General features: G+C 45.5%; 1 protein-coding gene across 3 annotated transcripts in view; it reads right to left on the reverse strand.

Moving 5' to 3' along the window:
* ARID2 (AT-rich interaction domain 2) overlaps window positions 1-17,671 on the reverse strand; it is a 51,444-nt gene that overhangs the window by 18,284 nt on the left and 15,489 nt on the right. For 2 of the 3 annotated variants that reach the window (XM_068134128.2, XM_068134129.2), the window contains exons 15-17: window positions 15,845-17,622; window positions 14,472-15,682; window positions 3,466-3,607 (exon numbers count right to left, since the gene is read on the reverse strand). In XM_068134128.2, the coding sequence (XP_067990229.2) occupies window positions 3,466-3,607; window positions 14,472-15,682; window positions 15,845-17,622 (3,131 nt within the window). The remainder of the gene's footprint in view (window positions 1-3,465; window positions 3,608-14,471; window positions 15,683-15,844; window positions 17,623-17,671) is intronic. The other variant, XM_068134130.2, reaches the window with a different exon arrangement.

Below are 17,671 nucleotides of genomic sequence, written 5' to 3' on the forward strand. Positions count from 1 at the left end.
GTAAGGGGTAAGGGAGGGGCCATGTAGGTTACCTGGTGGGGGGGGGGGCGTACGATAGGAACGTACCTGTCTCACCTGGTTCCCATGTGCCCCCAGTGTGCATTACCTTATATTGCGTGCACTTTTGCGCCCTTACCACCTTACTCACTTGTTTCTTCTTTTGTCTCCCACCTCCGAGGATCTGGCTTTGGGGTAGAGAGAGAGGAGAGAGAGGTGCTGGCTACGCAGTTGTGGGCCTGCACTTTCGCTGTTGGCTGCCTGGATCGATACACCATATGGACCGCAATGTTTGTGGCCACCCACAATGGACCGCAGTTCGTTTGCGGCCAAGCACCACCCGGGGATGGACCTATGGGTCAACGTGGCACCTATGCCATACAGGTGAACCACTAATAGTTAACACCACCAAGTGCACCACAAGAAGAGCAAGAGACACCTGCAGGGTTAGGGGTTGTCGCATTTATTTTTAATCATTGAACAATGGTGACTGCACCGATTGGTGGTGGGGTGGTGCTGTTGATGCTCGGAAAGGGTGCTCTGCACGTTAGTAAAGGCCGTCGGCCACAGAGCACTCGTGGGTTGGTGTATCGATGTTGGCAAGCGCGCTCTCTCTATGCATAACATCTGCATGTGTTCCTCCAAAAACAGGTCCTGGATCGTAGTGTAAATAGCAGCGTAGTCTTGTAAATAATGCTCCCTACCGGCTGTATGTTTAGTTTGAGAATTCTTTCCGGATTCGGTTATCCTGTGGGTGTGTTTCTGTGAGGAGAAGGGTGCAACGTCGCAGGGGGACATATTTACTCATTTGTGAATATCTGTAAAACTGTCGCACTCAGGGTAGAGTTAATAGTAGAGGGAACTACATTGCGTGCCACACTAAAGTAGGTAAAAATTTATCGGGTCGGGACGCCCCGAGGGTAGAGAAGGGTGCAATGTTGCGAATATGGAATTTGGCCTCCATATCCGCTTGTAAATATTCCCCTATTTTCTCCAATACTCCCCAACTTTCCCCGATCCCCCATTCCCTAGTCCCATTGCATGTAAATAACAATCAGTAGAGCCGACCTTCCCCTTATTCCCCCATTAAATGTCGTGCCCAGGTCCACCGCACCACACGTAGACAACTTTCGGACATCTTCCTAGTTATTCTTAATCTATGTCAGTTAAGGCCTCGTTTCCATTAATTATGACTCTTCGTTGCACCAGAATGTGATTATATGGCACCAGTAGTGAGTTTAGGACCTTCCCATACCTCCTCCCATCTTCTTCCCCAAACAACAACAACAACAACAACTACAGCTACAACAACAACAACAACAACTACAGCTACAACAACAACAACAACTACAACAACGGCGCGCGCGGGGAGTGTGCGTCCTCCCTCCGGCTCGGTTAGCCGCCATTATCCATGCGCCCCACGGGGTTACCACGAAGGGGCTGGCTGTCAGCTCCTCGTCAAGGGCGGAGCCTGGTAAACCCCCCCCGCACCCAATAAGAAGGGCGGACCGATTCCATCTGGGCGGAGCTAACGAGCCGAGGGCGTGTCACTCCCCGCCGGATATACGCAGCCGCTTGCCGGACGTGACGAAAGATGCGCCCCCAGCTTGAGACGACAAGACGCCACCTCGAGCGCTGAGAGACCTCCTGCATCTTTTGGGCCGCGCCATCCTGTCCCTGAGCACAAGGTGCACCTTGTGCTGGCCATCGAATACCCGCTTTCCTTGCCATCAATCCCCGTGTGAGTCAGTTTTTGTCCTGTTTCTCTGTGGTCTGTCGGGAATAATATAAGGTTGTGTCTAAGTGCCTGTCTTCCTATGATGTACCTCTTGTAGTTGTAATCTAACCTTCCGCCTTAATATAACCTCCTCCGGAGGTCTTGAGAACTGAACCCCTGGTGTCGTATTGTGTCATTATAACCCAGCCGGGTGTCTTCTCTTTCCTATTGAGCCAGCGTAGCGCGGCTTCGTCGACGTTCGAGTACAATCGGGTAATTTGTGCGGACACGACGGCCATTCCGCTCGGCCCACCTTAACATCAAAGTCGTGTCTGTAACAATACATTGTAAACTAGAATGGTACTCGTTAGAATGCACACATCCACCATGCTGAACAGTTTACATGTTGGATCTCCCCATTAGTCCAGATCTGGATTCGGACCTGAACCAAAATCTAATCGGCTTGGTCTCGTCACCGAAACAACTCATCCACCAAGTTTTGCCATAAGTCGTCCACAATGTTTTGAAATGTCACGCTATATATCGATTTTGGCCCGAGTATCTAGATCATGCTATATATCGAGTATCTAGATCCGGATTCGAACCAAAAATGTGCGTTGCTGTCCTTAGCCGGTCACCTACATACACAAAAAACCGATTGCTTCAAAACTGTGGACAAAAATCGTGTGACAGACAAACAGACACTGTAAATCAACATACTTGGCAAAATACTTTCGCCAGGTAACAAATAGACAGACAGGGGTGAAAACAACCTCTGCCCACCTTTGGTGGTGGAGGAAATAAAGTCTTTGTTTCTAGGAAACATCTCCCCCCCCTTTTGCCTTCGTGCGCGACCCACCGTCGGTTTCGGTTTTCATTTGGGTGATCCTTAGGGTTTAGTAATAGTGATTAAATGCAGTAACTTTAACACTATTATCGGCATTCACGGGGGGTCAAAGACCGGATGAAATGAAAGTTGTTCAGATTCCATCCAGGTGGAAAGTCATTCCTTCATTATGTGTGTTGTCTGGAATTTTGCAAGCTAAAAAAAGAAGGTACTGTACACCCTTTTGACGTGATAATAACAAAAATGTAGCATAGCTCATTTGACAATGACTTTTGTGGGAAGATACAAACAACAACAACAACATGCATTTTAAGGCCATTTTCCCTGCTAGAGCGGGGGTTAGCCTTGCGGTCCCCATGACAATCTTCTCCATTTTGCCCTATTTTCTGCATCTCCCCTTGTTAACCCCCTTCCCCGCATTTCTTCTTCGACCATCTTTAGCCAAGTCTTTCTCGGTCTTCCGTGCCCTCTACTTCCTTCTACATTCATTTCCATCACTCTTCTCAACCAGTCACTTTCATCCTTCCTCAACACATGACCAAACCATCTCAACCTGTTCCTCTTCACAGCATCAATCACAGGCTCTATTCCCATCATCTTTCGCAATTCATCATTTGTCTTCCTCTCTCTCAACGATACTCCGCACATCCACCGAACCATTCGCATTTCCACCCTTTCCAGCCTTCGTTGCTGCTCTACGTTCATGACCCATGTCTCGCTCCCATAAATCATAACACTTCTCACACATGCAGCATACACCTTTCCCTTCAGCTTCAACGAAGAACGAAGGATGCAAAGACTAGCAATTCTTTTGTGGGAGGATACCATAACCAAATTCTGCAATCTCCCTACCAAAAGCAGCGTTACTAAAAGGGAACATGACATTGTGCACATCTCAAGTTACCTGTAGGTGTGTGAGGAAAGACAGCCGCTTCCTTTCCAAAGGCTCACAGCCCTCCCACAGGCAGAGGCCGGGATAACTGCCCGCCCGTCCATGCTCCCACGCTGCATGCCTGAACACTTGCCCAGCCAAGGCAAACCTCCTGCTTGAACAAAGGATAGAAGCATTTTTATTCTCAAAAACTCGGCCTGTGCATTATTATCAAAGCTCTACCCACAGTTTTGACAACTATTATATGGCCCTTCAAAGTGATTCCATCAACTGTTTGAGAACTGAGAGTCGAATGCCAATTCTGCTGTACTGTAGAACGCAGGTGTTATTCAATTACAATTCAAACAGCTCAAGTTCAAATTGAAACCCAGCAAAAGAGAAACTCCAGATGTCACAGACATGGTAGAGTAAAACGCAGCACGAGCATTTGTAAAATGGATTTACTTTAATTTTATTTACCACTAAAGGATAACAACAGCGGCGCAAGTACCAGCTAACTGAGAGCGCAACGTCGAACCTTCTGAAGGATAATGAAGAATGTGAGCATGGTTAAGTGCAAACAGATTACCAGGACAGCAAACTTATCCCGACTTTGAAATGGAATGTTTGGTTAGGCAGCACCCCCTCCTGTGTAGCAGAATAAAGTGCTGTTTGGGAACTCGTTCTGAGCCTCATCGTACCAAGGCCTAAACGACATGCAGAGCTTACAACTTCTCATCAAAAACGTCATCAAAGTCTCGTAAAATTTTACTTTGAAAAAGGGGTTACTTATATATTACATATGCGAAACAAAAAGAGCAAAGCTTTCCGCATCGCTGCCAATCCCAACATCTCAGAGATTCTCGTTTCCTCCCTTCGTAGCTTTTCTTCCCTTTTCTGAACTCCTCTTCCATTCTTTTGTACCCCATACATCCCAAGTTAGTTTTCTTCAATTTATATCTGCCACCTGACCTGCACTCTTTGCAAATACAATATGTAAGTGCCCCCCATCCCACACCCCTAAAACCAACAAAGAAATACACACACCTAATACAGGTACCAGAAACCACCAACTACATTAATATACCAGAAGCAACAAGCTGTACATTACATCACAACGCCATGATGGTAATCAACAGGGAGCCATCCAGTGGGCAGAGCGTTCATTGAGAGACCGTGCTCGCAACACGTAGTCAGCAACAAAGCAGAGCTCTTCATTTTCATACGATTCAAGGATCAGTTCAATATATCACAGGACAGTTTTGAATGAAGAATGCAGGTTGGCCATTTACCAAGCACTTAACCCCAAAAACAAATAGATCTATTTAAACCCCCACAACGAAATATATATTTTCAAACTCTAGATAAACTAGAAGGGCACCCGGTAGAGTGCATACCTCCACCAGGCTGAACATATCTGTTTTGTTTTGTATCCCACTGATAGACCGGATCTGGATTCGGGCCTGAACCAAAATCTAATCGGCTTGTTCTTGTCACCAAACCAACTCATACATCTAGTTTAGTCAAAAGTCATCCATAACATTTTTTAATATCATGTTATATATCGCTTTTCACCCATTCTCTCAATGGTGAAGAATCACTTATAATTAAATATGTTATTTATTAATTATATAAATAATTAAATATAACATATAATGAAATAAACTTAAAATTAAGAATTATTATAAATTAAATAATTCTCATCCCTGAATCCATATTCAGATCTTCACCAAAATCAAATTGATTCATCCTTGTCACACACACAACCTACCTCTCCACCAGGTTTCGTCCAAATCTGTCCATAACTTTTTGAGATATCCTGCTATATATCGGTTTTGGCCCTATCTCCCAATGGTGAAGAAACACTTAAAATATTCTACAAGCCGGATCCGGGTTTTCACCAAAATCTAATCATTTCGTCCGTGTCACATACACTACCTCTGTGCCAAATTTCGTCCAAATCCGTCCACAACTTTTTGAGATATCCTGTTCACAGACAGACAGACAGACAAACAAATGAAAAATCGGTCAGAGACCGAGGACTTGCCGGAATGTACTTTTTTTAATCGGCCATTTTGGATCCAAATAATAATACATAAGGACATGGGTTGAATCCCTGCTTGAGAGAATGTCAACCCACTCCCAGCCATCACAGTCGTCTCTCCAACTCACAATCCCATGAGATATGCGGAAAGGACGACTCAAAACCAATTATCTTCTTTTTGATTCGTATATAAACATCATTAAAAGTAAATCATGACCTCTGCCAAAGTTCAAACGACGTGGGTTTAATCTCTACATGAGAGAATTCCACATAGCTATTTGGGCGGTGTATAAGCTAACAGATCGCTGTCTCCATCGATCTTGCCAAGGCCGTAACACCTATCGGCTCAAAATCCTTTTAACTGTTGACTTGGTAGATTTTACAATGAAGGAAACACGTATCGGGAGTACATACGACATAGCGATTGTGAATGTGACAGCTCTGAGGCGTCTTTCGCTTCGAGCGATTGTGAATGTGACAGCTCTGAGGCGTCTTTCGCTTCGCATTGCAGTGACGGCGAGCACCAACATGGCGGCTGTAAGATTAAAATCTGGCTTCAAGCCCCCTCACCACCCAAAATCTATTCCGGCGAATCTATCCCGGCAAGTAACAAACCAACCAACCAACCAACATAGTAATAAACGGACAAACAGACAGGGGTGAAAACATAACCTCCATCCACCTTTGGTGGCGGAGGTAACAAAATCAGGATGAAGGTCCCAATGAAAATCCGCCTCATCGCGGCTTCATTTAAATCGTCGAATCCTTCCGCTGTATCACTCTGCCTCGACCCCGCTTTACGCTGTGGTCACGATTTTCACGTTTTGGGTGACCTTGAGCTTAACCCTGGGCCTCGAGAGGTAAAAATGGGGCACAGTCTATTCCAGGGCAAGACAAATATGTGTGTAAAGTATGGCGATGCTATGTGCAACGATGCAGACGTAGTACTGCGCACAAACAGACAGACAGACAAACAGAGACAAACCATCCAACCAACATACTTGCCGGAATCTATTCCGTCTGTGATCTGTCCCCCAAATACTCCTACAGGTCGCACAAGATATGCCAGCCCTCCCCTCTCCTCCCTCCAGGTCTTTAAAGCAGCTGTTCACCACCATCTCTTATCTTCCCCCATCCAAAACCTTGATCTTTTCTAACCCCGTTAATTCACCTCAGATTCACTTTTTTGAAATACCAACTTCTTTCCTTGAAGTCCTAGCAATGTCCGTTTGTTTTTACCTCTCCCACCTCTCCCATCCCCTGCCCCTCCCCCAAGCCCTCCCACAGATCTCCCGATGTCCCTGTTCTCTACTGTTGTACTTGTGTGCTTCTCTCTCTCTCCCCATCCTGTTTCCCGCTCCCTTTGTTATATGTTTTATGTGTCCATTTTTTTTTTTGCGATTAATGTTTGCTCTGACACGAGCCTTGATCTTGTGTACAAAAAAAAAAAAAAATCCTGCATATCTCATTTCATCGATTGGAGCCATGCACATATTAGGTCATCAAATATGACTACATCTTAACCCCTCTACCCCCTCCTCCCCACAACCCTTTCCTTTCTTCTCCACCCATGCACGTCACATGTAGATGGCCATCAACATGCTACACATACAGTTGAAACTGGCATAAAAGCACATGATTGCAAAATATAACTCTGTGTAAAATCAAATCACCAGTAAACAAACGGCATCAGTAATGTGGATTCATGTATCAGTGTAGATAGAGCAAGGAGATAAATTCCAGGCCTAGCTAGACTAGGGTATTAGGAGTGGTTGAAGGAGACAGGACTTTATCTACAATACTGTATTAAAGTACTCTTATTTCTCCGTCCATCTGTATGTCTGTCGTTGGCATTACACGTCATTTTCGCTGGGACGTGATTATGTCATTTCGCTGGGTTGTTAGCAGTAAAAAAAATGTGTCTGGTATTTTTTTTTTAATTGCAAATATTGACTATCAATAAACTGCCAAATAAATCACTTGGACCATATCACTCATAGAGAAATCATCATGTGATGGAGGATATGGTTGACACCTTACCTTGTTAGGACTGTTACAAACTACAACCACAACAGCGGTTTTTTAAATCACCAAATAATCATAAATCACTCATAGAGTGACACTTGCCAAAAGATAACAAAATAGAATGGCACTCAGTAGAGCATCCTTTTGACGTCACAAATAATTGGTGGTTGAATTCTGTGACCTGATATGCAAATAGTCTTCAAATTTAAGTCAATAATATGAATATGAATGATCGTTTTAAGGCCATTTTCCCCGCTAGAGCGGAGGTTAGCATTGCGGGCCCCATGACAATCATGGTTCCCTGTTTGAGGCAATGTTTTTATGGCCGGATGCCCTTCCTGACGCCAACCCTTGGTCACGCTCTTAGGATGCGCAGAGATACGGTGTACCTATTCTAAACCGGGGTACACACCGGATCATTCATCCCAGCAAGCTGGTAATCAATTTGCCGACCTCGGAAGGATGACAGGTTGAGTCAACCCCCCTGGCGTTAATTTAGCGATCGACCGGGATTCGAACCCAGGATCCTAGGATCCCAAGCCGGCACCCTAACCACTAAGCCAACACCAGGCCAACACCAGGCTAAGCCAATTGGATGAAAATTGACAATTTTAGAAATTTGGCCTATGTTGACCTCAAATATAATTGGTGGTTGAATTCAGTTCGCTGATATGAAAATCCTTTTCAAATTTCAAGTCAATCAGATGAAAATTGAGGATTTTGGAAATTTGAAAAGGTTGTTGACCTTTGGCCTATGCTGATCTCCAAATAGACTGCATGCTGACCCCGAAAATCTTTCACTTTTGTGACCACCGTGCTGCAACTACATAATATCCTAACATGATGTATATAAATATATTTCAGTAAGTTTGTGAAACTCGTCAAGAATATAACTTGCACAAAAGAGATAAAATGAGAAAAAACGATTTGTGTAGTGTGTGACACCGAGTGTGTGTGTAGATCTTGACAAAAAATGACACCGAGTCAATGTGTAGATCTTGATGGTTTGAGAACTTTGTATTCTGCTGCACAAATCTTGAAGTGTTCTCTGGACAGCATTGAAACAAGTTCGACATGGCCTCCAACTGCAGAAGACCTACATATTCAGACCACCAATCACATCATTCCATATCAGCTTTTCAACTTCCTTGCATGGTCTTCAGGTCTTAGCCAAGATCCTGTAGGTGCAGAGAGGGTCACAGTTACAAGTGACGAAGAAAGAAGGTTGCTCTCTATTGCACAGGACATTGTGTACTTAAAGACAAAGGGTAGAGTGTTGCTGCCAAAGCATACCTCCTTGGCCATGGCAGTGAGACACTTCACTGGTTCAGCAAAGCTGATAGGAATCCTGAATGGACTGGGTCACTGTGTATCAAACACAATGGTGTTAGATCATGACACTGCCCTTGCCAAACGACAACTTGCGCTAGGAAATGACCTTCTTCCAGCTGGAGTTCAGTCAATCTTCACTACTCTTGTTTTTGACAACAATGACTTTGGTGAAGAAACCATTTCTGGAAAGGGTTCAACACATAATACGAATGGGATCATCATCCAACATTCCACCAAGCCGCATGAAGGGATTGTAACGCCAAAGGTGACCATACCCAAGTCCCGTAAGCGATCATTCGAAGCTCCCCCCACTGACATCAAGACGTTCTTTGGCAGCAAGAAGACTGGACCCAAGCCATTTGGTGAGAAGATCAGCCTTGGACGAGAACAACACATGATAGCCCAGAATCATCCACGCAATCTGGATTTATCATATATGGTGATGAAGACAGTTGATGTAGGTGACAAACTTCTCCCAGGATGGACTGGATTTAATATCATGCTAAGCAAAACAGTTCCACAACAGTCTGCTATTGGTTACCTGCCCATCATCGATCTAAGCCCAACAGAGTATGACACAGTCAATACCATTTTAGCCAAGAGTCTTTCCATAGCTGATGCACTTGAGCAGAAAGAAGTTGTTGTTGTCTTTGATCAGGCAATTTATTCAAAGGCACAACAGATTCGATGGGTAAATGAGACGTACTGCAATCGAATCATTGTTCATCTTGGGGCATTCCATACTGTACTCTCTATGTTGGCATGCATTGGAAAACGATTCAGAGATGCCGGGGTGGAGAATGTGATGATCGAGTCAAACATTGTAGCTCAAGGCTCAATTAATGGAGTTGTTAGCGGACACCATTACAATCGCAGCATAAGAGTTAATAAGTATGTTATGGAGGCCATGCAGCGTTTACGTTGGCAAGCGTACATGAGCTCCCTTTCAGAGGTAGAACACGCAGTGACATGTGATGTCCTCTTCAAGCTTAACTCGTCTTTTCCTGGTCCATCATTTGAAGAGTACCTAAGATCGGAGGAGTTCCAGGTTGTGGCTACCTCTTATGACAATTTTGTGTCGCATCAGTCGGCAAAGGAGCCAACATTTGCTCTGTGGTCATCATACATTGAGATGATGGAATTCGTACTTCTGTTTGTGCGTGCAACAAGGCAAGGCGATTGGAGACTCCATCTGTCAGCCATTCGCAGCTTCATACCCTGGATTTTTGCATATGATCATACAAATTATGCAAGATACCTGCCAGTGTATTGGCTGGAAATGTGTCAGCTACCCGATAGTCATCCAGCAGTTCACGAGGCCTTCATGGAAGGGAAGTTTGCGGTACAGCGTCATACTGACCATGGGTTCTGTGGAACAGCATGTGACCAGACCATTGAGCAAACCTGCAACAGGGATTCCAAGACGAAAGGAGGCATGGTTGGTTTCACAAGAAACAAGGGTGCGGTTTCCCGCTGGATACTGTCCCAGCATGAACGGAGTGCCATCAGCAAGCTCTGTGAAGAGATGGCAGGAAAGGATGACAGAAGTAGAGTGAAGAAAGATCTCAGTACTGCACGTATGATGAAAGATGAGAGGAATATCCGTTCAGTAGTTGAAACTGTTGAAGCCATGATCAACCCTTTCCAAGAAAGTAATGAAGGGCTAGTTCACATTGCATCCGGAGCCACAGCATCAACTGATGTAACACATGATTATATAACAGCTTATGAAAGTGGCGATGCAGCTTTTAGAACTTTCTGTGAAGAACGACTACAGGGTGATGGAGATATCTTCAAAGTTCTGAAGAAGCAAAAAAAGAAAACCTTTGCATCGATGAGCAAGTCTGCAAAGTCAAAAGTGATGGGGAAGGAGGTTACAATACGAGCTGATCGAAACTTGTTCCAAAGGCTTCTCATCATTGCCAGTGTGAGAAAGCTAGACATTAAGAACATGATGTCCTACAATTTGGGTCCTCTGCCGCTTTCCCTTTCTTGTGTAGATGGAACATTGACCAAGACTACCAAGTCCAGCTTGCTACATTACATCGAAGCAAGTGTTCAGCCACCTCCTGTGGTGGAAGGCATCCCACTTGGAAGTGTGTGGATTATAGATGGTATGGCAATGCTGCACGAGTTACCACAAAGAGCTCTTCCAGCCACATTTGGCCAACTTGCCAGTCACATACTCAAGCAGCTTATTGACCTGGCAAGGAGTGCCCACAGTGATGCTATTCACTTTGTAGTGGATACTTAGCGACAGCTCAGCATCAAAGGGACAGAGAGAGGAAGACGTGCAGCTACTGGAAGTCAGATCACAAAGATCTATGCAGCAGATCAAAAAGTCCCACAGCAATGGAAGAAATTTCTGTCATGCAATGAAAATAAGGGAGCCCTGGTACGTTTTCTTTTCAAGCTGTGGAGTGAAAGCTCTGGACATGTCCTTCAAAATGTAACCGTTGTGATGGCACATGATGGAGAGTGTCATTCTGTCAGTAATGTTGCTGGTGCATTGGAAGTAACTGCTGTGAGAGAACTTGAATGCAACCACGAGGAAGCTGACACAAGACTCTTCCTACACTGCCAGTATGCTGCTGCTTCTCTCCCATCTTCTTCAAACAGATGCCCCTCTGTCATCATCAAGAGCCCAGATACTGATGTATTTGTTATTGGTGTGGCTAAAGCTCACAAGACTAGTGCACAGCTTCTCTTTCATACTGGCAGAGGAAATGGGAAACGCACATTGAATCTGAGTGTCATACAAGATTATCTTGGGCAAAATATAACAGATGCTCTCATTGGCCTTCACTGCTTCACTGGATGTGACTCTGTGAGCTCCTTTTATGGGCGGTCAAAGAAGAAGGCAATGAAACTATTGCGTGAATCTACAGACTTCCAAGAAGCCTTCAAAAAGCTGGGAAATGCATTTACCTTAGATGCCAGTCTGAGTGACATGATGGAGAGGTTTGTGTGCAAGTTGTATGATCAAGATTGCACTGACGTGAACACAGCTCGATACAATAACTTTTTGATGGGTGTCAAAGCTGAGATGAACATGCCCCCTACCAGGGACTCCTTGCAAAAACATATTTTGAGAGCTAACTACCAAGCTGCTGTGCACACTAAATGTTTGGAACAATTTCCCACCACCCCGAGCCCACATAATCATGGATGGAAAGTGACCAACGACACCGAACTGGAGATTGTGTGGGGTGATCTTCCTCCTGCACCAAGCACTCTGTTGGAGCTCACACACTGTAGTTGCAAGAAGACAAACTGTGAGGACCCCAAAGAAGGAGGAAAGGGCCGCTGCTCTTGTAGACACCACAATATACCTTGTACAGATCTATGCAAGTGTATAGACTGCAAGAATTCAGTCCCTACTGAAAATGACATGGATGACATTGAAGAAGACTCTGATAATGCAGAAGATGAATAGGCAATTGATTTCATCGCTCACTCTTAAGCTCCTTGGAAGAACATTGTTAATAATAACACTGCTTGCATTTACATACTGTACCAATCACTGAAATGCTTGTGAGACAGAACACATTTCTTTTTCTGGTAACGATGTTAATAGAGATTGATCATTTGTTTTAGGGCAGTAAATAGTACTTCAAAGCTTCTGCATCTGCCAGAAAAGAGAAACAATCCATAAGGTCAAACATAGTACGTGACAACTTATAAGTAATCATTAGAACCAGTCTGCTGAGTCTAGTTTGCTGGGACACATGTATTATTGTATTATTATACAATGTATATTATTATACAATGTATCATGTATTATTATACAATCCCCCAACAGGACTCAAGAGGGCGACAAACAGAAGTTCTGAAATTTTAAATTACTATTACTAAATAATGTGCAAGTTTTATCCTTGACGACTTTGTGTGTTTATTCAATGTATTTTTCCTCATCTTTCTACAAAATTTCAAGTAGTTGCCAGATGGTGGTTGCAAAAGTCAAGAAATAGAGCTCTTTCTGCTCATTGCATTGCGGTCTAAAAATAGTTGGTGTTTGAATTCAGTTTGCCGATATGTAAATCTTATTCAAATTTCAAGTAAATTGAATGAAAATTAAGCATTTTAGAAATTTGAAAAAGGTGGTTGACCTTTGGCCTATGTTGACCTTTTGACATAAAAAATAAATATGATTTTGTCAGACCACCAACTCTACCATTTGGTGAAGTTTCGTGAAAATTGGTTTAAAATTGTGACCTGTAGACAAGTATAAGTGAGCGGGGACAGACAGACAGACGGACACACACACACACCAGAGTGATCAACATACCAAGTAATAACTGACAAGTAACAAAATAAACTGATAAGTAAACAATAAAGTGACAAGTAGCAAATACATATACAGTACAAGTTATGTCGCTCCACTGGCATCAGCGAATCAACGGGTTCAATTCTCATACACAGGGATATTACACATTAGAAAGGCACAGGGATATTGCCAGGAAAGGTGGCAACCGGAGGGTAGCTGAGGTACAGATTGATGAATGGATACCGGTGTTGAGATTGTGATGTCTGTTCCTGCCCCACTGTTCTCATCTCGGCCCTCCGCCTGCTTATCCCTCTCTCCTCCCTAATGATTTCTAGTTGATTAACTGTTACATTAAATTTAATGTATGGGCTGACAGAATGGCCTCGAGGTATCTCTACTCGCCTCCAAGCTGCCTGCCTGGGTTCAAATCCTGACCCAGCTACAAACTGCCATCGTGGTGTTCTGCAGGCAGGTCGATTCATCAAGGTGGGTACCGGTCCCTAGGATGGATGCTAAACTGGCCATCCCAGCTGCTGGCGTTAGTTGGTGAAGGTTAAAGATCCCACAGTGTCCGTGAAGAGTAGCCGAGCTATCACCGGTACCATGAGCAAATTCCAAATTCGTGCCTTAACTAGCCAAGACCACCGAGCATGACCCCAGGCCAATAAGCCGCTTCGGCAGAACCGATGCACTGTAACACAGAGTATGGCACGTCGGTTTTCAGGTGAATTCATGTGGTATGGATGTAGCACAGGCTTGATGGCCAAATGGCCTTCTCCAAAACGTCTAAATTCCTCTTGTGTCCTTGTGTATCCAAAAATCATGCTCATTGATGCAATACATGGTGCTCCTCAACGGTAATCTATTTTGCCACAAAACAATTTCCTCTGTAATCGATTTTGAAGCGAAAAGCTCACTTCGAGATGCAGTCATCGAGTGACCGTGTACAACTTTGCACGTTTTCCGAAATCCTGGACAGATCGTCTCTAGGTGGTGAAAATGTCAGCAGGTGATTAAAGGTAAGGCTTGCGTGTAGGCGACTACAGTTTCCAGAAACAATGAACAAATTACAAACCAAATTTGTCGTCGCGTAATCATGCATTTTGTGCGTCAATTAAATTACATCAAATGGACGGTACGTCTGTTGTACGATCTGCAGTTTGTGCAATTAGTTACAGCGTTTTAGGTTCATGGAGGAGATGGTCATATGGATGGAAGAGACATTACCAAAATCGCATTGTTGAATGATTTGTTAACCAAACGTGTTATTCATCAATGTTTCAAAAGCTTGTCCTCATTTCCAACTTCCATAACAATCGTTAAAACATAGAGTGGAAATTGCATGAAGAAAAAAAGGTGAACCGAACTAACCTTCTGCATCCCTTCCATAAGCACATTAAGCTGTGGCTGGGGTCGTGTGTGGCAGGTGAGTTGGCAGGAGATGGGCATGGGGACGCAGATACGGGGGCCTGCTGCTGGCTGGGCAACAATGACAAGGAGCCGACTGCATCTCCGGGGGCAGAAACCGAGTCCTTGCGTTGGTTGGACGATGCAGGGGAGATGGCAACCGGAGGAAGTGAAGCAGAAACCGAAGAAGCTTGTTGCTGGACGGGCAATGCAGTTGAGGTGGAACCCGGAGCCATAGAGAGAGGAGATGAACAGACGGAGACCGAGGTCTGGTGTACAGTAGGCAAGGCAGTAGTGGTCACGACTGGAGACTGAGAAGCAGAAACCGAGATCTGCCGATGGATGGGTAATATGGGCGAAGTTACACTCAAAGACGAATCGGTAGAAGATGATTGATAAGTAGAGGTTGTGGAATGGTGTGGGATTGGTAAAGTGGTTGTGGTGATATTTTGTGACAGAGAAACAGAGACCGACACCTGACACTGGACGGGTAATTTGGGTGAGGTGGCACCTGACGCTATTGAGATGGAGGGAGATGGACAGGCAGCAACTGAGACTTGGTGTTGGGTTGACATTGCAGGTGAGGTGGCACCCAGATAAAAAGAGGGAAACTGAGAAGAAGAAACGGAGACCGTTGCCTGGTGTTGGCTTGGCAGGGCCGGTGAAGAAACTGCAGGAGGTGGTGCAGGCGGTGCAGGCATCGGTACCAGCAAGGCCCCAACTTTGTTTGGCACCACTGCGGCATAAGAAGGCTCTGGGGTTGGAGGAGTACCATCGTGCGGCCTCTTGAGTGGTCTTGCTCCAATTCCCATAGTTTGGTAGCCAACAGTTCCATTCTGAGTTGCAGACATTGGACCATTCACCAATTCTGACCCTTGGGTTGGCTTATGGGGTGTTGGAGGTTGTGGTGAAAGTGGTCGAGAAATTGACCGTGGTGACATTTCCATTGTGTCCACCAGTTCTCCATTTCCAAAGTGTTTCCCAGAGCGGCCTACTGTAATAACACCAACTTTGACTGAATGTGGTCCATCACGAGTGTTTATATCACAGTCACCATTGAGGACCAACGGTCTGCCAGTCTCACAACTCTGGTTATTCATGGGAAGTTGGATGACCGTTGGCGTAGTCATCCCGTTGGGAATCCTCTCTCCATTTGCTGTAGCTGGTTGGGAGCTCTGGTGGCAAATCAGCATCAAATTAAATTATGACATAAAATGAGTAGATGGCAAGGTAGATCAAGAAAGACAGAAGATAAGCAAATATAAACAACTTATAATAGGAAAGAATATAAAATAAAAGCATCAACAAAACATTATATGCCCATTAATTATTTTTACCTGTGGAAGATCATGAGAGACCGGAAGACCTGCTACAGCTATGGTGACCGCTCCAGTGCCTTGCGAACTACCTCCCCCAAGCAATGATCTAGGCACCAAAGACACTGGAAGGCCAGCAGTGCCAGGCCTACCAGCTTGTCCTCCGGTAGGATGCATGGGGCCGAATACAAAGGACCCAGCAGAACCAGCCTGCGCTCCCGAGCAAGGAGGACCTGCCCTTGCCACAGAACTTGCCAGCACTTGAGACCCAGCCCCAACTTGCCCCGCCATCATAACACCCTGTGTTGTGACAACCTGCCCAACTGTTTGGTGTTGACTTCCAGATGTTGTATTTTGACCTAACAACAAACCCTGACCAGCTCCAGCTCCAGTATGACCTAACACTAAGCCCTGTGTTGTCCCAACCCCAGGCTGACCTAAAACCAGGCTCTGACCAGGTCCTGCCTGACCCAACACCATATGTTGGCTGCTGGGTGTCGTGTTATGTCCCAGGACAAGACTTTGTGTTGTTCCTGCTTGTCCCAGCATCAATCCTTGGCTGGTGTCTGAGCATGTCTGCCCAACTGCCAGATGCTGGCTTAAGGTTGCCGTTGCACTTGCTGCCTGGCAAGCAACCAAACCCTGTGTTGTACCCTGCTGACCTAAGACAAAACCTCCACCAGATGTTACACCACTCACCACCAGGCCTTGCCCAACAACAAGGCCCTGGCTGGCCTGACCTACAAGCATTTGCTGGCCGTGTCCTGAACTTGCCTGACCCAACACCAAACCATGACCAGGTCTCTGCTGGCTGACTAACAAGGGCTTTGTTGAAGTCATGCATCCTTGACTGACCATAATGCCAGGTGATGCCTGCTGGCCAAAGAACAAGTGCTGGGGTTGTCCTTGGGTTTGGCCCAGCACAAATCCCTGCCCCCGTGCGGCCTGTCCTACCAGTAACGACTGGGTTGGGGCAACACCTCCTTGGCCCATGACAATGTTAGGAGAACCTGACTGAGCCATTACCACCTGCCCTGTCTGCGGAGAGCTTCCATGTTGTCCAAGAACCAGTCCTGGACCTGATGTTCCCTGTCCCAACACTGCAGCACCCTGTGTAACTACAATAGATGACAAACCAGGTTGTGCTACCTGGTAGACAAGCTGAGGGCTGGAGGGCCGTGCCTGTGGTCCTACTGATCCTACAGTTAGCAAAACCTTGTTGCTTGGAATCACTGGAGCTCGTCGCGGAAGGAGGAGCTGCTTTACGAGATTTGAGCTTTCTGCTGTGGAGACTGATGGGGGTCCAGGCTGTATAACACCTGGTTGTGAGCTTGTCCCACTTAAGGTTGGCCGACGTAGTGAGAGCATATGACCCAGCGCAGCTACACCAGGAGATGGCTGGGGTGCTGCTGGCCGACTTCCTGGTGTAGCGAGTACCAACTGCTGTAAGCCAGGATGCTGAACTGCTGTGACTGTCGTCGTGGCTACAGAACCAGTGTTTGATGGCACAGCCTGGCTCGTCCCGTGTTGTCCAACAAGCACAAATGCAGGGCACGGGGAAGCAGCTGGAGAGGGAACAGTCGGTTTTGGTGCGATTGTGGTGAAGTTAGCAGTCGGCCGTGTAACTGCCTCTCCGGTCACAACTGCCCGAGAACCGGTCACTTTTGCTACTGTTGCGGTGGAAATGTGAACCACCATATTAGGTTGGCAGACAGAGTTTGCAGTGGGGGGGAACAGAGTCTCTCCAGGAGCTGGCAGGCGCTGAGGCTGAACTGAAGTGGCAGAAGAGGAAAGTATACCTAAACACCCAAAGGGAATTTTTTTTTTGTTAGTCTGCAAATAAAAGCA

This window comes from Myxine glutinosa, chromosome 13 (assembly GCF_964187855.1).
Source record: "Myxine glutinosa chromosome 13, kmMyxGlut1.1, whole genome shotgun sequence".
Taxonomy (NCBI): domain Eukaryota; kingdom Metazoa; phylum Chordata; class Myxini; order Myxiniformes; family Myxinidae; genus Myxine; species Myxine glutinosa.